The 19,924-nt window shown below is 50.4% G+C and overlaps 1 protein-coding gene across 1 annotated transcript in view; it reads right to left on the bottom strand.

The window, feature by feature from the left end:
* Positions 1-5,428: 5,428 nt before the first annotated feature.
* MAP3K15 (mitogen-activated protein kinase kinase kinase 15) overlaps positions 5,429-19,924 on the bottom strand; it is a 119,952-nt gene continuing 105,456 nt past the window's right edge. Inside the window, 8 exon segments of the mRNA XM_074359680.1 lie at positions 5,429-7,867; positions 9,720-9,868; positions 9,871-9,904; positions 10,710-10,815; positions 10,817-10,871; positions 10,906-11,478; positions 12,167-12,350; positions 16,282-16,439. Coding sequence (XP_074215781.1) covers positions 7,706-7,867; positions 9,720-9,868; positions 9,871-9,904; positions 10,710-10,815; positions 10,817-10,871; positions 10,906-11,478; positions 12,167-12,350; positions 16,282-16,439 — 1,421 coding nt within the window. The 3' untranslated portion in view covers positions 5,429-7,705.

Genomic DNA, 19,924 nt, shown 5'->3' on the forward strand with positions numbered 1-19,924 from the left:
GAAAGGAGGGAGGGAGGGAGGGAAGAGGCGAGGAAGAAAGAAAGGAAAGAAGGAGGGAGGGAGGGAGGGAGGGAAGAGGCGAGGAAGAAAGAAAGGAAAGAAAGGAAAGAAGGAGGGAGGGAGGGAGGGAGGGAAGAGGCGAGGAAGAAAGAAAGGGAGGGAAGAGGCGAGGAAGAAAGAAAGGAGGGGAGGGAGGGAGGGAGGGAGGGAGGGAGGAGGCGAGGAAGAAAGAAAGGAGGGGAGGGAGGGAGGGAGGGAGGAGGCGAGGAAGAAAGAAAGGAGGGGAGGGAGGGAGGGAGGGAGGGAGGGAGGAGGCGAGGAAGAAAGAAAGGAGGGGAGGGAGGGAGGGAGGGAGGGAAGAGGCGAGGAAGAAAGAAAGGAGGGGAGGGAGGGAGGGAGGAGGCGAGGAAGAAAGAAAGGAGGGGAGGGAGGGAGGGAGGGAGGGAGGGAGGAGGCGAGGAAGAAAGAAAGGAGGGGAGGGAGGGAGGGAGGGAGGAGGCGAGGAAGAAAAGAAAGAAAGAAAGAAAGAAAGGAGAGGAGGGAGGGAGGGAGGAGGCGAGGAAGGAAAGAAAGAAAGAAAGAAAGAAAGGAGAGGAGGGAGGGAGGGAGGAGGCGAGGAAGGAAAGAAAGAAAGAAAGAAAGAAAGGAGAGGAGGGAGGGAGGGAGGAGGCGAGGAAGGAAAGAAAGAAAGAAAGAAAGAAAGGAGAGGAGGGAGGGAGGGAGGAGGCGAGGAAGGAAAGAAAGAAAGAAAGAAAGAAAGGAGAGGAGGGAGGGAGGGAGGAGGCGAGGAAGGAAAGAAAGAAAGAAAGAAAGAAAGGAGAGGAGGGAGGGAGGGAGGAGGCGAGGAAGGAAAGAAAGAAAGAAAGAAAGAAAGGAGAGGAGGGAGGGAGGGAGGAGGCGAGGAAGGAAAGAAAGAAAGAAAGAAAGAAAGGAGAGGAGGGAGGGAGGGAAGAGGCGATCGTCTGCCTCTCTGCCTCTCTGCCTCTCTGCCTCTCTGCCTCTCTGCCTCTCTGCCTCTCTGCCTCTCTGCCTCTCTGCCTCTCTGCCTCTCTGCCTCTCTGCCTCTCTGCCTCTCTGCCTCTCTGCCTCTCTGCCTCTCTGCCTCTCTGCCTCTCTGCCTCTCTGCCTCTCTGCCTCTCTGCCTCTCTGCCTCTCTGCCTCTCTGCCTCTCTGCCTCTCTGCCTCTCTGCCTCTCTGCCTCTCTGCCTCTCTGCCTCTCTGCCTCTCTGCCTCTCTGCCTCTCTGCCTCTCTGCCTCTCTGCCTCTCTGCCTCTCTGCCTCTCTGCCTCTCTGCCTCTCTGCCTCTCTGCCTCTCTGCCTCTCTGCCTCTCTGCCTCTCTGCCTCTCTGCCTCTCTGCCTCTCTGCCTCTCTGCCTCTCTGCCTCTCTGCCTCTCTGCCTCTCTGCCTCTCTGCCTCTCTGCCTCTCTGCCTCTCTGCCTCTCTGCCTCTCTGCCTCTCTGCCTCTCTGCCTCTCTGCCTCTCTGCCTCTCTGCCTCTCTGCCTCTCTGCCTCTCTGCCTCTCTGCCTCTCTGCCTCTCTGCCTCTCTGCCTCTCTGCCTCTCTGCCTCTCTGCCTCTCTGCCTCTCTGCCTCTCTGCCTCTCTGCCTCTCTGCCTCTCTGCCTCTCTGCCTCTCTGCCTCTCTGCCTCTCTGCCTCTCTGCCTCTCTGCCTCTCTGCCTCTCTGCCTCTCTGCCTCTCTGCCTCTCTGCCTCTCTGCCTCTCTGCCTCTCTGCCTCTCTGCCTCTCTGCCTCTCTGCCTCTCTGCCTCTCTGCCTCTCTGCCTCTCTGCCTCTCTGCCTCTCTGCCTCTCTGCCTCTCTGCCTCTCTGCCTCTCTGCCTCTCTGCCTCTCTGCCTCTCTGCCTCTCTGCCTCTCTGCCTCTCTGCCTCTCTGCCTCTCTGCCTCTCTGCCTCTCTGCCTCTCTGCCTCTCTGCCTCTCTGCCTCTCTGCCTCTCTGCCTCTCTGCCTCTCTGCCTCTCTGCCTCTCTGCCTCTCTGCCTCTCTGCCTCTCTGCCTCTCTGCCTCTCTGCCTCTCTGCCTCTCTGCCTCTCTGCCTCTCTGCCTCTCTGCCTCTCTGCCTCTCTGCCTCTCTGCCTCTCTGCCTCTCTGCCTCTCTGCCTCTCTGCCTCTCTGCCTCTCTGCCTCTCTGCCTCTCTGCCTCTCTGCCTCTCTGCCTCTCTGCCTCTCTGCCTCTCTGCCTCTCTGCCTCTCTGCCTCTCTGCCTCTCTGCCTCTCTGCCTCTCTGCCTCTCTGCCTCTCTGCCTCTCTGCCTCTCTGCCTCTCTGCCTCTCTGCCTCTCTGCCTCTCTGCCTCTCTGCCTCTCTGCCTCTCTGCCTCTCTGCCTCTCTGCCTCTCTGCCTCTCTGCCTCTCTGCCTCTCTGCCTCTCTGCCTCTCTGCCTCTCTGCCTCTCTGCCTCTCTGCCTCTCTGCCTCTCTGCCTCTCTGCCTCTCTGCCTCTCTGCCTCTCTGCCTCTCTGCCTCTCTGCCTCTCTGCCTCTCTGCCTCTCTGCCTCTCTGCCTCTCTGCCTCTCTGCCTCTCTGCCTCTCTGCCTCTCTGCCTCTCTGCCTCTCTGCCTCTCTGCCTCTCTGCCTCTCTGCCTCTCTGCCTCTCTGCCTCTCTGCCTCTCTGCCTCTCTGCCTCTCTGCCTCTCTGCCTCTCTGCCTCTCTGCCTCTCTGCCTCTCTGCCTCTCTGCCTCTCTGCCTCTCTGCCTCTCTGCCTCTCTGCCTCTCTGCCTCTCTGCCTCTCTGCCTCTCTGCCTCTCTGCCTCTCTGCCTCTCTGCCTCTCTGCCTCTCTGCCTCTCTGCCTCTCTGCCTCTCTGCCTCTCTGCCTCTCTGCCTCTCTGCCTCTCTGCCTCTCTGCCTCTCTGCCTCTCTGCCTCTCTGCCTCTCTGCCTCTCTGCCTCTCTGCCTCTCTGCCTCTCTGCCTCTCTGCCTCTCTGCCTCTCTGCCTCTCTGCCTCTCTGCCTCTCTGCCTCTCTGCCTCTCTGCCTCTCTGCCTCTCTGCCTCTCTGCCTCTCTGCCTCTCTGCCTCTCTGCCTCTCTGCCTCTCTGCCTCTCTGCCTCTCTGCCTCTCTGCCTCTCTGCCTCTCTGCCTCTCTGCCTCTCTGCCTCTCTGCCTCTCTGCCTCTCTGCCTCTCTGCCTCTCTGCCTCTCTGCCTCTCTGCCTCTCTGCCTCTCTGCCTCTCTGCCTCTCTGCCTCTCTGCCTCTCTGCCTCTCTGCCTCTCTGCCTCTCTGCCTCTCTGCCTCTCTGCCTCTCTGCCTCTCTGCCTCTCTGCCTCTCTGCCTCTCTGCCTCTCTGCCTCTCTGCCTCTCTGCCTCTCTGCCTCTCTGCCTCTCTGCCTCTCTGCCTCTCTGCCTCGAACCTACAACCTCCTGCTTACTAGTCCTAGCTCTCTACCCCTGACCTACAGGCTCTCGCTAGCTACCTGAGTTTCCCCTCACTCACCTTTATCTCCTCAACTAACAAACGGTGCTGAATTCCTGGTGCCTCAGCCTGGGTTGCAGCTGAGGAACCAGGAACCCAGCATCCTCCCTCAGCTGGGGGAGATAACCCTGACTTGACTCGGGGAAACTGAGGTAGCTAGCGAGAGCCTGTAGCTCAGGGGCAGAGAGCAGGGCTAGCAAGCAGGAGGTCCTGGGTTCAAGCCCCGGGGAAGGACAGAGGAGTTTTTGCTGGAAGCAGAAATCATATTCCATTTTTAGATACGTGGAGTCAGAGTGCTACCTCCGTTTCTAACTTGCTATCTGTGCTTATGAAATTTCCCCAAAGGTCTCAATGAACTTATGGGCCTGATTTCCCCAACAGACTACTCTGGACTTGATGGACACTGATTCACCATTAGGATCAAAAGTTACATCTCACCCATCCTTTTGCTCAGTCACAATGATCACAGGTAGGCGGTTGGTGAATGTGTAATTCTGGCCACTGTTTGCCTTGCCATAATGCCACGTAGACCAGAACAGCCATCTGCTAGGTTTTGAGGTTGTAATTCCGCCCATGGGTGCAGAGGTATGCCCGATAGTAAAACACTTATTTTACCTCTTCCGCCTTGAGTTTAAGGGTTATCACTCATCATAAAGTTATTTCAAGTCTTTAAAAAAAACCCACTTCATTTCAGGGACATCCTTCACACAGACCACTTATCCATGTAACTTAAATGTGGTTCAACGACATCCATTAATTTGGAAGTGTGGCTCTCACTCTGACATGAGTTCATTGCACTGAGCCATGTAGATGAATGATAAAAATCAGGCCCAGCAGACGCTAGTCATTCTTGCTAAACTCAAATCCAGTTTTTTGGTTTGTATGTTTACTACTTTGGCAGACTTTTGATCCTACTTAAGTTGGGCATGTAATAACACATCCACGATAAGTGGAACTGTTCCAGTGTGGACTCATGAACCTGCCTTTCGAAACGCCTGATTTGTTCCAGCATACCTTTCCCACTACACTTGTCCGCAGACGATGCCCTCCACCAGGACCACGCCACCTTGCAAACACACCCTGTACTTCACATATAGAGGGAAAGGCTCCCTGATGGCTTTTAAGGTTTCATCTTTCCGTTTAGCAAAGGTACAACATTTAGACTGTGAGCACACTTTTTGATCAGCGAGATTAGACACAGGAGACAATAAACTAACAATGCAGGTTTCTATACCCTGCTAAACTATCGCTCAAGAGTGAGGACACAGACAATCTGGGAAAACTGTGATGGAAGATAACGTCTACAGTATCTCATCATCACCGCCTGAAAACAAAATGACTAGGAGAACAGAACCAAAACCCACAAACAAGAGCTACCAAAAAAGAAAAACAAAACACTAGGTGGTAAGCCATCTTGAGCCCTAGCATAGTGACGGTACAGAAAACCAAGGCCAAAGTGGCAGACAGAGCAGACTTGTGGCTTTCAAAGGAATATGCTTTAGGTGATCAACTGATTATGCAGCAGGACCAATGGAAGCCAGCGGGCAAAAGTGGCTCAAGGAAAACAACTCTCAGTATAGAACTCTATACTCAGGAAAGTTCATTTTACTTATTCACATACATTTTTGTTGAAGTACAGTTTACAGTGTTGTCCAATTTCTGGTGTACAGCATGAGGGGCGGGGGGCAGCGGCTTCCCCATGTCTAGACCGGAGGTCTTCTGCTTTCAAAGTCTCTAGCATGCCGTGATGGTCTGTGATGGCTTTCTCCCCTCCCCCACCCCCTTCACAGTCTGTAAGGGAAACTCATTTTTCACTCATCTGTCTCTACATTTAAAGCACACCTCTTATAGATAGTATATCGCTAGGTCTTATTTTTCCTTATACATTCTGGTAGTCATCAACTTTTATTGGCGTGTACAGTCTTTCAGGGGTATGGAGGCGGCGGCCCCAGAACTGAAACTCTTACAGGCACTCAAGTCTCAGTTGAATGGATGCGACTCGGCTCCATAAATGGATCAATCCATTCATCTTTGCCTCCTTTTACTCTGCCGCCTTTCTTTTCCTGATCTCTTTACTCCCAAGGTAAAGGCTACTTAATACCCAGCCCAAGTTCCACTTCCTCCATTGAGCCATTCACTCAGGGCTCAGGGGGTCATTCATTCACGGAGCACTGAGTGATTAGGGGCCTCCCATGCGGTACTCACTCAGGTAGTAGTAAGTGCTCTGATGAACTAAAACGGGGATGTGAGCGCGAGCAAGGCTACGGGCAGCAAGGCATGGAAGCAACGACAGTACAGACCGAATGACCAGGAAGGCCTGCGGTTTGCAACTAGGCATCAGAGACAGCGCTGACCCCGACCTCTAGCCCAGTGTGGCATCTGGACTAGCTGGTTACCAAAGTGATTTCCTCCTATTCTTGAGCACAGATGCAGCGGGACTACATTTCCCAGCCCCGCTCGCAGCTGGGCGTGGCCAGGTCTTGCGGTCTAACAGTAGCATGTGAACTTCCAGCACAGCCCATAAAAATCTCCCACCCGTTCTTCACATTCTTGAGACCTGAGAAGTCATAGACCAAAGATGGTAGAGTCACCGGATAAAAAGAACCTGGATTCCTGAACTCCGGCTAGGAGACGAGCCACCCACCAATGAAGAAAAACCCATTTTGGACATTATTATGCAAGTGAAGAAAAAACCTGACTTGCATTAAGCCACTGTGACACTGGGGGTTGTCAGGACAGCTCACATTGCACTGACTGGCTGAAGTCGCTGTGTCATTGCCGTGGCTACTCCTTTGGCCCTTCCTCAGCCTAGGACACGGCCTCACCACGCTCCCGTTTAGCTTTGCACTTCCAGGTTTCCTTTCCTTCCTATAGGTCCCACCCCATCAACTGGGATGGCAGCAGGGCAGAGGCTTGTCCTTCTAAGGTGAGCGCTTTGACGTGCTAGCTGCCCTCACTGCTGTAGCGTGGCAACGGAAGCGCCTAGGCCCTGTACGGCACGCGTACCTTTAGGTGGGGGAACGACGAATGCTTTCTCTTAGTTTGCTTAGAACACATGCTTTCTAGACTCCCACAAGTGCAGTCTTTGCCTCAGTCCTTCCCCAAATTACGACCACGTCTGACCTGGCGCGGCGGGGGGAGTGTGCTAGTGCTGCTCGCGCGCTGCTGCCGCTGCTGCCGCTTTCTCAGGACAAGGACTATTCCTTGTGCACCAGGCACACTGTCAGGCACAGAGTAGGTGCTCAACGACCGCTTGCTGAAGGAACGAATAGGGCCACTCAATGCTGTCAAACACACTGGGATGCTATGGAAATAATCTGCAGACGTTTCTGCTCTTCAGAAAACATCTTTAAAGCCACCCCCTCAATTTACAGTCAGCCGTGACAAAAGCTTGTCCTTGAAAACCAGATGCATAGATGGCAGGCTAAATTATGAGTCGCTTTGGGGCATCCAGAGAAATAAGGATGGTGCGAGAGGGCACGCTAAGTAGGACTCTGCTTGCCTGCTGCTCTGCTAAGTGCTTTTACCCTCCTTTGATTTCCGGATGCTGTAAGTGCTCCATTTAACCCTAGAGAACATGGCAGAAGGCAGGAAGCCCACTGAAGTGGCTCACTGGCAGCCAAACTGTGGAGTTCAGTTCAATCACCATCTTTTCCCAGAGTCCCCATCTTCTCACCAGTTACACCTGAATCCCGACTTCCAAGTTTTCTAAGCACTGAATGTGCATGTACAAGTGACTGGGCCTATTGCATTTGGCCCCAAAAGCCAGAGCATAGGCTCTGGGAGCAAGTAGCCATCTGTCGGCTGAGTAGGTATGGGGTTTTAAACTTACGTGTCTGCCCAAACAGATGTTGAGCTGCTCCAGGCCCGAGACCATGTCTGGCTTAGCTTTGTGTCTCAAGCCCCCACCACAGGGCCAGAGGTTTCATAGGTGCTCGATAAATGTTCGTTGAGTAAACAGTGAAGAGGCCCATGCAGTAGCTCCGATCACCATGCCCGTCCCGTCGACCCCTTATGATCTGGGGGGGCAGCTTAGAGGATGACTCAGTCCAGAAGAAACATAAGTCAGGTGGACACCCAGAGCAGCCTTTAATGCATTTGTGATTCATCTGGTTCTGAATGTACTGGTAGTTCATTATTGATCAGCATTCTGGAATCTACTGGAGTGCTTAACTGGTTTAACAGAGAATAACCTCAAGTATGTTAAGGCTCACTAGAACTAGCCAGATTTTAAATGGTCTCATACACGCACGCACGCATGCACGCGCAAGTGGGAAATCACTCACCATTAGATCTGAATTGTAACTGAAGATGATACAGTTGAGTGTTCTGTTCTAGAGTTTGCCGTGAAAGATTTTGGTACTCTCTTTTTGTTCCAAAAGTCTGGTTAAAAAAAAAAAAAAATCCATCATCCAGAGAGAGCCCAACACCAATTTTAATTCAGACATTTGTAGAACCTTAGAGGGTTTTGTTTTTTTTTTTTTTTTTTAATGGCATAATCCCAACGGTCAGGCTTCTGCAAAGTCCTGTGATCAGGTTTCAGCCTGTACACGGGCACCTTCTTTGTATTGCCTCCTCTTGAAAACAAAGACCAGCACTCGGGGTAGGTATATTTTGTCTCAAAATTTATCATGAACCAAAAGAGAACCTGATGGTGTTCAGTAGGACTCAGCCAAATAATTTCACCTTGTCTAAGTCAGGTCAAGTCGCTAAAACTAATGGTCAGGCTCTTTCCTCCTCACAGGAGACGAAGCCAAGGAAACGGAAGCCCTGCTCCCATTGGAACAGCTGGGGGAGAGGGACCGCAAGAAAGGTGCTGCTCTGATGGTGGGAGGAACACTTACGGAACCCAGGCCTGTGCTAAATGCTTCATGGGAACTGGTCTCACACACCCGTCAGGACAGACCTATTACTCCTGCCAGCCTCACTAGGGGGTAGCTGCCTTCCTGCTGTGCCCAGCAACAGCTGAGGCATCGCTGTACTACAAGGGCAGGTGTGTCTGTAGGAGTCACATGTTTGGCAGCCATTTGCAGTTGAGTGCTGGCTGTTATTACTAATTCTACTGAGATGGAAGATAATAGGATGCCAGTCAACAGTGGAAAGGAATAACCTTGAACCCATATATAAACCATTTTATGAATTTGGTGATTATAAGCCTTACCAGAAAAAAAAAATTTTTAAAGAAGTGCTAAGCATTACTATCAACTTTCACATTTGTCGTATTTTTAAAACTTTAAATCTTGCCACCACCAGTTAATTAAAACTCCAGGTCTTTCTAAAAAGAAATGATTAGATTTATTTGAGGTTAGACTTCAGAGATCCCTAGGGGTGTATATAACTTCTTCCAAAATAGGTACACCTGACACTTTATCGCCTGTTAAATATTAGTCAGCTTTCCCAATGAGCATATGGCAACAAGGCATCACTTGGAACCAGTACCAACTAGTGTGCTATAGCTGTGGTTTATATATTTTGCAACCCTATTGATGATGTGATTCCCTAGAGCAATTGGGAATCATTTTATTTATTTCACAAGCTTTTTTTGAACAGCTACTATGTGCCAGGAAATGAACAAAACAGACCGGTTTTGTTGGGGGAAACTCCTGGCCATGCCAGGGTTCCTTGCCTGGGAAGGTAGACCACAAATGCCTGCCTAGGGATCATGACAAATCACAAGGCAGAGATTGAAAGACGAGAGGGCAGATTTCTTCGGGGTCAGGGTTATGGGATATGCGTCAGTTGACGAAGTGCTACCCGCCTCCCAACTCAGCTACTTAAATCACGGTGGGCGCAGATGTCCCTTGCCGAGCTTCTGGACCCACACACCCTGCTAATGACCCCATCTTGGTGAACAGACATCGAGAAAGAACTCTGGAATGTTGCTGCCTTTAGTGTGGCCTGTGGCAAGGCACAGTACCTCTCTGGCCCTGTGGTGGGGGCTTGAGACACAAAGCTAAGCCAGACATAGTCTCGGGCCTGGAGCAGCTCAACATCTGTTTGGGCAGACACGTAAGTTTAAAACCCCACACCTACTCAGCCGACAGATGGCTACTTGCTCCCAGAGCCTATGCTCTGGCTTTTGGGGCCAAATGCAATAGGCCCAGTCACTTGTACATGCACATTCAGTGCTTAGAAAACTTGGAAGTCGGGATTCAGGTGTAACTGGTGAGAAGATGGGGACTCTGGGAAAAGATGGTGATTGAACTGAACTCCACAGTTTGGCTGCCAATGAGCCACTTCAGTGGGCTTCCTGCCTTCTGCCATGTTCTCTAGGGCTAAATGGAGCACTTACAGTATCCTAAAATCCAAACAGTCCCAGGTGAATCTGATTGATGGATGAGCTGTCAAAGTCCAGGTCCACCTTTAGCTTTGATACCATGGATGCCATCACCCTGTGCTCTGAGGAGCGGATGAAGTCCCTCAGGATCCCAATTATTTGTTGACGTGGCCGACTGAGAGATGCAACTCTTCAGAACTCTGATCACCAACCCCCACCAAAAAATAAATCATTGAGAAAATCAGAGAGGGAGGGAAAATCCAAGAAAGACTGTGGGAAACTCGATTAACCAGACTGTCCATTATTCATTTCCTAATGGAACTGGAGAATCCCCAGGTGAGAAGTGGTCTCCGGTCCTGGAATTCCCTCCGTATCTTTCCTGTTGGGGGGCTGTGTAGCCCCATCTCCCCTCTGGCCCGCATACACACAACTAAGTCCCTCAAGGAAATGGCCCACCATCCTGCTTAGCCACTTGTAACACTTCCCGCCTCCACCCCAACAGCCCTTGTCAGAAGGCACACTTCATAGTGGCGTAATGGCCTCTTGGTAAAAGGACCTTTCCCCATCCCAAATAAAAAGTCAAATATTTCTATCCATAATTTTTCTCCCTAATGTGGCTATTCTCTCAGCTTCTTAGGGCAACTCTGTGTCCTGCAGCTGCGTGTTAACTCAGCTCCAGGGCTCAAAATGGGGGTAACGTGAGCGCCAGGCTAAGGCAGGCTGTGCGCTGCCACTTGGCCTGTTTTCCACCAGGAGGCAGCACTGCCTCATCAATGCCCAGTTTCACCGCAGTGTTCCGCAAATTCAGGTTTCAGTGGAATCTTTTTTTTTTTCCTTTTGTTTTATTTGAAGAGGAAAGGACATTGGGACATACTTACAGTGGTTAGTGTAACAGTGCGAGTGTTATAGGGTAGCAGGAACATCAGTCCTCTTTGGACCTGTTCCGGGACTTGGCCAAGGGCGGAGGGAGCAGGATTAATTAGCAGCTCCCAGCGCAGCCTCTACTTGGGCCACGCACTCCTACAGGTTGGAGTCCACCTGGTTCTGCTCCTCCCAGAGGATTTTGTACAGGATGGCGCTGCGCTCGTTGTCCTTGTGCAGCAGGAAGAGGGTCCCTGTCCTCGGGGGATGAGGCTGCACTCCGGTCTTCTGAGGCATAGCTGTCATCTGAAACACTGCGGATAAACACCCTTAGGGACCCACTGAGTACCCCAGGCAGTCTCCACACCGGGACACCATGGGGGCGGGGCTAAGAGGTGACTCCTCCGCATCCTCACCATCAAGAAATGAAACTGCAGGAGGTCCAGAGAGCATTTTCTAACCCCTGGAGCACCAGTGTTGGGGGATGGGGGAGTGAGTGTAAGGGAGAGAATAAGGGATGACAGGGGAGGAGGAAGGGGTGGGAGGGAAAGGGAAATGAGGAGAGGGAAAGGAGGAAGAAGGGACGAGAAGGGGAAGGAGAGGAAGGGACAGTGAGTGACCGCACTGCCCTCCTTGCTTGCACGGTTGACCAGCTGCCTAGCTGCCCTATCGACCTTGCAAAAAAGGCTGCACAAGCCTTTCATGGCCATCTGGTTTATACCTTGGAGGGACTCTGTCCCCCAACTGGTTGGGGGCGGGCTGTACCTGAGCCTGTGCTTGGGCACCTGGGCCTTCTTGAAGAACCTGTCAGGCTGGGCATCTGAGTCAGGGCAGACTGAGCTGTGCTCGCTGCTGCTGCCGCCCACCGGCTCCCGCGACAGGGACAGTGCCAGCACAGAGCCCCAGGCAGCCCCTCAGGCCAGGTGACCCACCCAGGGGCCTAAGGCTGTGCTGCTCTCACTGGGGATGCAAGCAATCACCCCGGAATCCTGGGGAGATGTAGGTTCTGCTTCAGCAGGTCCGGGATGGGCCCGACACTCTGCATTTCTAGCCAGCTCATGAAAAACACTGGGGTAGCAAGTCACCTTCTGGGAACAAGATGCTGAACTGCTCTGTCCTGGCTTCTGACCCCATCCATGCCAGGGCCACTCTAATGTCACACGCTCAAGAGGACTTACTGCCCTACAAGGGGCTGCTTGCTCCAGGGACCTGCGGGACAGACACTCCTTAATCAAGGTTGGGAGCAGCACAGGTTGACAGGCCGGGCGCCAAAAATGAAGCACCAGGCCCTCCAAGTGGAAAACACACGAAACCGCAGGCAAGGTGCCTCTCACCTCCCTCCTCGGCACAGTCCTAGAAGAAAGGCTTTAATGGAGAAGGGAGTATGTGAGGGCACATCGCTGTCACCTGTGGGGCTCCCTGTGTCTCTGCCAGGAAATCAAGGGACATTCACTCATTGGGTTTTGACAGCTCCACGCCTACTGCACCAATCCCTGCCACCCGTCACAAAAACGGGCACCGCGGGGGAAGCTGGTGTGCTCTCTCTGAGTAACAGACAAGCCCCGGCCTAACCCGAGCCCAGCTGTCCAGGTAGGCCTCACCTGCCAGCCTGAACGCAATTCAGTTCTTCTTGCCCTTGTTCACCTGCCTTAAGAAAACCTCTTGGGGCAGGCCAGCAGCAGTGACACGTTTGTGGGGGTCAGACTCAAAACAGAATAAAATGAAGGCTCTGGCTTCGGCTGAAAGGGTTTCCGGAATCTCAGGGTGAATCTTAAACATCGGTGCCTGCATTTGAGAGAGGTAACACGATGGGTCAGTGAGGCCTCGGGCAAGTCCAGATGTATATGCCGACAACACAAAGCTCCTGCACCTGCCATCCTAGGAGGGGCTGCTGATGGATTCCAATAACGGCCTCGATGACTCGTGCCCTGGCTGCCCTCTAGAGACTCTGCCCACTTGGCTGTGGGGGAAGTGATACTGGGGGGCTCTCAGAGCCTAGACCTTAAGAAGCCTCGGGGCTTCTACTCTAGTCCTCTTGAAGCCCTGAGACCAACAGGCAGGGAAGACACCCAGGATGAAGGGCCACCACGTGCAAGTGGCCCTCCAAGAGCACTGTACTGCACTCAAGCCACCACACAAGTGAGTCCAGGCAAGAGCAGTGGCAGAGCCGACCATCAGCCCACAGATTTGTGAGAAATCAAAGGTGATCGTTTGAAGCCTCTGCAGTTTTGGGGTGGTTGGGTGTGCAGCAGAAGAGAACTGAGATGAGGCTTGGACCACAGCCTGTAACACGATGCTCTGAGGGTGTTCAAAGGCACCTGAGATCTGCTCTCTGATACCCAGGGTCTCCAAAAGACACCTGACACACCTCTCAGTCTCTGCATTCACAGCCCAAATCTCCAACCTACAGCTGTAAACCACAAGCAGACCAAACCTGGAGGCTGCTAACTCACAGCCCACACCCTCATCCCCACGGGGTACAACCGGCTGAGGGAGGGGGGCACTGCCCTTTCCTGCTCGGGCTTCTGCTACAATTTCTGCTTCAGCTTCCACTTCTGGCTAGCTCATCATTCTCCTGCTACAGGCTCCCTGTCCCTGCGACCTGTAGGGGAGCAGGAGTTGGGATGAGTTGTCACATCTCACTGTGACATGAGAGTGCTCATCCATCCTGCATAACCCCCACCCGTGTAACTGCTCCCATCAGGGGTGGGTGGCTCTCTAGTCATCTGAGCGGTTGTCATCTTTAAAGTTTGCAGTCTTGTCTTTTCCAAGCCCACTCAATAAGCCAGGAGCAGCAGCCATTCTGTCCTGCGGATCCACCCATTCCCAGCCCCTCGACAACCATGGGGCTGGCAAGGCCTCCTCTGCCCCCTCAGTGAGAACAGGGCACTGCCAAGAGGGGACGGCAAGCCTCCAACTTCACAGCCTAAAGTCCATCTCCCAGGGGCACACCCACCGTTTCTGACCCGCTGCTCCTCGTGGGCAGGACGGACAGCTCGCGAGTTTGGGATTGAGGAGAGGAGGAGGGGGGCGTTACTATTCAACGAGCACAAGTTTCAGTTAAATCAGATGAAGAAGTTCTAGCGATCTGCTGTACCTTCAGTCAACAGTACTGTAATTATGCACTTAAAAAAATCGTCAAGGGTCAATCTCGTGTTAAGTGTTCTTACTACAATCGTGTAACAGTTTTTGAAAACAAGTTTTGGATTTTGAGACACTAAACACTGCATGTTTCAACCCCTAAGACCTGAAATGCAGGGCACGTTCCATGTGGCACCTCTCACCTGAGGGGGGCCAGAGACAAAAACTCTGGACAAGAACTCAAAAGAGGAAACGGGAGCATCTCCCCTGGCTCTTGGAAAGAAAAGAGCAAACGTGGGCACCACCCCAGCACCCTGCAAGCACGTTACTTTTACAGGCGCTCTACTCTCGAGGTCCCTGTATTTGTTTCTTAGGGCTGCCGCAAACTGGGTGGCGTCAAACAATGCAAATGTATTCTCTCACAGTTCTGGACGCTGGAAGTCCAAAATCAAGGTGCTGACAGGGCCCCACTCCCTCGGAAACCTGTAGGGGAATTCTTCCTCGCCTCTTCCTAGCTCTGCTGGCTCGCTTCTAGATGTGTCACTCCCATCTCTGCCTCCACGTGGCCATGTCCTCCCTGTGTCTCTCCATGACATCTGTGAGTGTCTAGCTCTGTGTCCCAGATTCTGCCTTTTAGGAAGATACCAGTTCTACTAGATTAGGGCCAGTATGATTATCTCTGCAAAGATCCTATTTCCAAAGAAGGTCAAATTCTGAGGTACTAGGGTAATGACTCCAAAATATCTTTTTCCGGGGAGGGGACACAGTTCAATCCATAACAGCCCCTTTGGGAGAAAGACAGTTCCCTGTTTCAGATACTGCCCACAAGACTCTTGAAATTTTCTGAAGGATTCTAGAGTTTCCAGAAATAATTTCTATAGTCTTTGCAAAGAGGACACACGGGGCGTTATTTACTTAAGAATAGCTTTCTAGTTTGCAATAAAAATAGACCTGACATACCATCCAAAAGCACCTGCATCGCTAACTAGCTAACCAAACACAAGAGCGAGGAAGAGGGCCAGGGGAGCCGCTCGGGCCCTGTGGACCAACTGAGGAGTCACAGCCTCCAGACGGGTGTCCAGAGTGTGGCAGGAGTTGGCAGCAGACCAGAGAGCAGAAGCCATGGCTCTCGGGGGCCCCGGCGTTTCCCCGGCACCAGCTGGCATTTATTTATTCTGAGGCCTGTGACTGAAGCTGCAGGAAGACCTTTGCTGGCCCCAGCTGGCTGCATCCTGGACAGACACTGACAGGCTGGGGAGGTCACTGCTGTCCACCAGCCCTGGTGTTCAGGGTCTTGTTGGGATTGCAGGTTCTAGGAGACACTTGTCGACTTGAGGTCTTGGCTTTGGGGTGACCTGACAGCTTCTGGGAGGCTGGGAAGTTTGGAGAACCTTCTGCAGGGGCTGGGCAGAGGAGCGCTTGGCAGAGAAGCCAGAAGCAAGGCCTCTGGAACGACGTTCTATCAGGCTGCTTCCATGCGCTGCGACCTGGTCATCCAGAAATGCGGCCACTTGGCCTTTTGTGACTCTACTCTCTTCCTTCCTAGCTTTGGGCCAAACGAAAGTGCTCCTCAGAAGGTTCTCGGTGCTGGTAACAGGCTCTGAAAGGCTACAGCTGCTCTTCAACTTCTCCAAGCATCCAGGGAGCCCCAAGCCGCACACCCGGCCTTGGACACACTGGGCTGCCCTGGCATCAGCTTCCCTTGGGGTGGCAAGCATGCATGTCCCTTCCCGAGGGAGCGTGCCCAGCGTAACCCCCCACTGGTACGGCCAGTCAGTCCCACGTGGGCCTCAACACCCAGGTCACCCTTCCTGTCAGCTCTGGGAAGGTTTTCAGAAGGACAAAGGAGACAGTATCTAATACTCAAAGTTCCCTCTCTCCAAATCTAGTCAGAAGCGTGTCCTCTAAAGACACAGACCCATGTGACCTCTGAGCCTTACAGTGTAAAAGCAAATACAAATTAACTAAGAAGTTTAATTGTCCTGGTTGGAAATAAAGGAAGAGACCTCCCCACACACCTTTCTTAGAGCATGCACTTTAGGAAACCTGTCTGTCTCTTTGAGATGTATGTAAATCTTTTTAAAAGCTAAATAAGCCTCTTGCCAGAAGTGTCTTTCTCAAGGACCTGGGGGCCATCCCTTTGAAATGTCATCATCAGGGCAGACAGCGCCCCAATTTGGGGGTTTCTGTGGGAGGGCAGGAGCCTAACTTCAGTGGAGCCTGACTCCAAAACTACCTCCCATCCTAAAGATTTGAGAGGTTGATTTTTCCTCTGGGTAAAGCCGATTAGCTAACACTAATGTCACCCCAGTTACCAGGGGAATCTCAGATGAACTACTGTGACCGGTGGTGCTGTCTAGTCCTTGCACCCGAGTAATAGTTAGCAGCTCTCTTGAGAACATAGACGTAAAGCGTTGTATCTGCTTGGCTGTAGGGAAGGCCAAGAGTTCTGCCTTTCCGGGCTATTAGCAGTTTGCCTGTCATGCACATCACCTTCTGATTTCATGCTTATTCAAAAATACACTGTTTTCTTTCCCTTTCACCTCTGGGGAGAGATTTCTGGACTGGGAGGAGATTTCTGATTTTAATTCTATTTCCCCAACACCAGCAACCTAAATCACCAGAGATGTCTTACTTTGAACACTGCTGCCTGTGGTTCACCGAGCTCACGGAACGGAGGTCTGCTGGTGGCCATCTCAATGACAGGGCAGCCCAGGGACCAGATACCAGCTGGGACACCACATCCACAAGGTCCTTGATCGATAATTTTGGGCGCCATGTACTGCAGAGTGCCTACTGGGAAAAAATGAAAGATCATGGGCACCATCTTGTTTAAAACCTAAGGGGCTGATCAAGGAGGTGAAAGACTTCAACATGGAGACCTACAAAACACTGATAGAGGAAATTAAAAATGACTTAAAGAAATAGAAAGATATCCCATGCTCTTGGATTGGAAGAATCAATATTGTTAAAATGCCCACACTGCCCAAGGCAATCTATAGGTTTAATGCAATCCCTATCAAATTACCCAGGACATTTTTCACAAAACTAGAACAAACAACGCTAAAATTTATATGGAATCACAAAAGACCCAGAATTGCCAAAGCAATATGGACAAAAAAGAATGAAGCTAGAGGAATTACCCTCCCAGACTTCAGACAATACTACAGACCTACAGTAATCAAAACAGCACGGTATTGACATAAAAACAGACATATGGATCAATGGAACATAACAGAGAGCCCAGAGATAAACCCACAGACTTACAGTCAGTTAATCTTCAACAAAAGAGGCAAGAATATACAATGGAGAAAAGACAGTCTCTTCAGCAAATGGTGTTGGGAAAACTGGACAGCAGCATGTAAACCAATGAAGTTAGAATATTCCCTCACACTGTACACAAAAATAAACTCAAAAAAGCTCAAAGACTTAAATATAAAACAAGACATGATAAACCTCCTAGGAGAAAACATAGGCAAAAACATTATCCAACATAAATTTTAGCAATGTTCTCCTAGGGCAGTCTTCCCAGGCAATAGAAATAAAAGCAAAACTAAACAAATGGGACCTAATTATACTTACAAGCTTTTGCACAGCAAAGGAAACCACAAGCAAAACAAAATGACAACCTATGGAATGGGAGAAAATATTTGCAAAGATAAGACTTACAAGGGCTTCATTTCCAGAATATATAAACAGATCCTACAACTTAATAACAAAAAAACAAACAACCCAATCCACAAATGGGCAGAAGACCTAAACTAGCATTTCTCCAATGAAGACATACGAATGGCCAATAGACATATGAAAAAATGCTCAATATCACTAATTATCAGAGAAATGCAAGTCAAAACTACAATGAGGTATCACCTCACACTAGTTAGAATGGCCATCATTCAAAAGTCCACAAATGGTAACTGCTGGAGAGGCTGTGGAGAAAAGGGAACCCTCCTACACTGCGGGCAGGAATGGACTTTGCTGCAGCCATTGTGGAAAACAGTATGGAGATTCCTCAAAAGACTAAACATAGACTTACCATGTGATCCAGCAATCCCACTCCTGGGTACATATCTGGAGGGAACCGTAATTGAAAGAGATACATGCACCCCAATGTTCATAGCAGCACTATTTACAATGGCTAAGACATGGAAACAACCTAAATGTCCATCAACAGATGACTGGATAATGAAGTTGTGGTCTATTTATGCAATGGAAGACTACTCAGCCATAAAAAAGAATAAAATAATGCCACTTGCAGCAACATGGATGGACCTGGAGATCATCATTCTAAGTGAAGTAAGCCAGAAAGAGAAAGAAAAATACCATATGATATCGCTTATATGTGGAATCAAAAAAAAAAAAAAAAAAAAAAAAAAGGACAAATGAACTTATTTACAAAACAGAAACAGACTCACAGACATAGAAAACAAATTTACAGTTACCAGGGGGAGAAGGGGGTGGGAAGTGATAAATTGGTAGCTTGAGATTTGCAGATACTAATATATATAAAATAAAAAAGAAGTTCATACTGTACAGCACAGGGAACTATATTCAATATCTTATAATAACCTTTAATGAAAAAATATGAAAACAAATATATGTATGTATATGCATGACTGTGACATTGTGCTGTACACCAGAAACTGACACACTGTAACTGACTGTGCTTCAGTTTAAAAAAAAAAAGTTAATGCACTTAAAATAAATAAATAAATAAAACCTAAGAGGACCATTAGTAAATAAGTGTGTGAACTTTAACTCTCATATTAACGACAGATGGGGTCTGGGCTCATGCATAAATGATGTTGTTGCATCTTTTCGTTCACCAGAGACATACAATATGCCTTCCATTAAAGGCATTTAATACTAGTCACATTGAGAGAAGATTCCTTAGATCCTCAAAGGACAAATGGGACCAATTCAATTCCATAAACACATATTACTGCATGGCAGATAGAGGGAAACCACAATATAAGAAACACAGTGCCTGACCTTTACAAGCTGCCTAGTGGAGAAGACAGACATGATGATGGTGGTGATGACGAGGGTGGCAGTGGTGATGGTGAAATGTAGTAAGTGTTCTAACAGGTGTACACAGAGGGCACTGACAGCATGGATGGAAAAGTGCTTGATTCTGCCTAGTTTGAGTCAGGGGAAGCTCTAGCTGTGTCAATTTGAGTCTCTGAGAAATAAATACTAAGACAGAATTAGACATACAAGAGATGTACTGGGGAGAAGGTATACAAAAGATAAAGGGGGCGAGAGCAGGCAGGGCAGGGAGAGCTGTCAGACCCCAATGCAGGTCTGGCACCTGCAAAAGGAAGGGGGAAGGAAGAGTCTCAGGTGGCAGAGCAGCTCTGACACAGCTTTAGCCAGGCCACCAGGGAAGCCCGGACCCAAAGCTGTTCATTGGAAGAGTGTCACCAGGGTTCTAGTATCCCCACCATGCTCAGTCACTGGCCGGGAGCAGGCAGGGCAAAGCGTGACCTTGCCACGAGCGTGGTGGCTGACCCAAACAAGTGGTGGCTGGGACTGCCGGTGAAGTAGACACCTGCCATGAAGCTCGAAGACGTAGACAAAGGAATAGGAAGACTTCTAGGAAAGGGGAAGAGCTCTAGCCAAGGCCTGTGGGTGTGAAGTATAGTGATTCTGGGGAGACGGGAACCATATTTGACATAAGGCAGGGGGTGCAAAAATGAAGGAGGCAGTGACCTGGGTGCGGCCCAAATGGCAAACTGTGTTCTGAAGGCTGTGGCTTTGGACTTTCTCCTGTGGATCACGAGCCACCAGAGGTTGCCACAGGGAAGACGATGATCAGATACTGTCTGGAGAGGAGAAAGGGTTATTGGAGCGATGGGGCAGAGAGGTCAATCAAAGGCTCTGGGAATAAGATCTTTGGTTTTCTTTGAAACTAAGCCTGAAGAAAGGGGAAAGGGGAAATGTGGAAGCAACAGTAGCAGGTGCTATGTGCTGGCAAAGAGGTTTATAATGAACAGCAAACTCAGAGATGATAGTGGCCAAGGTGTGAATATAGAACACTGATGCCCAGAGACATTCCAGTGCCTGTCTCAAGACCACACAACCAAAGCAGGTTTCCTGAGTCCTGATGAATGACAAAAAAAGGCCCATTGGTTAAAATAAGTTTGGAGATGCCACCTACTACCTGCTCCTCTGAAAGATCCAATGTCTTACCAGCATTTTTCTTTCCTGTAAGGATTTTAAAGGCTCTAGAACAGCTCTGACCAATAGGATGTTCCGTAACAATGGAAACGTTCTGT

The sequence above is a fragment of the Camelus bactrianus genome, chromosome X (assembly GCF_048773025.1).
Source record: "Camelus bactrianus isolate YW-2024 breed Bactrian camel chromosome X, ASM4877302v1, whole genome shotgun sequence".
Lineage (NCBI taxonomy): Eukaryota > Metazoa > Chordata > Mammalia > Artiodactyla > Camelidae > Camelus > Camelus bactrianus.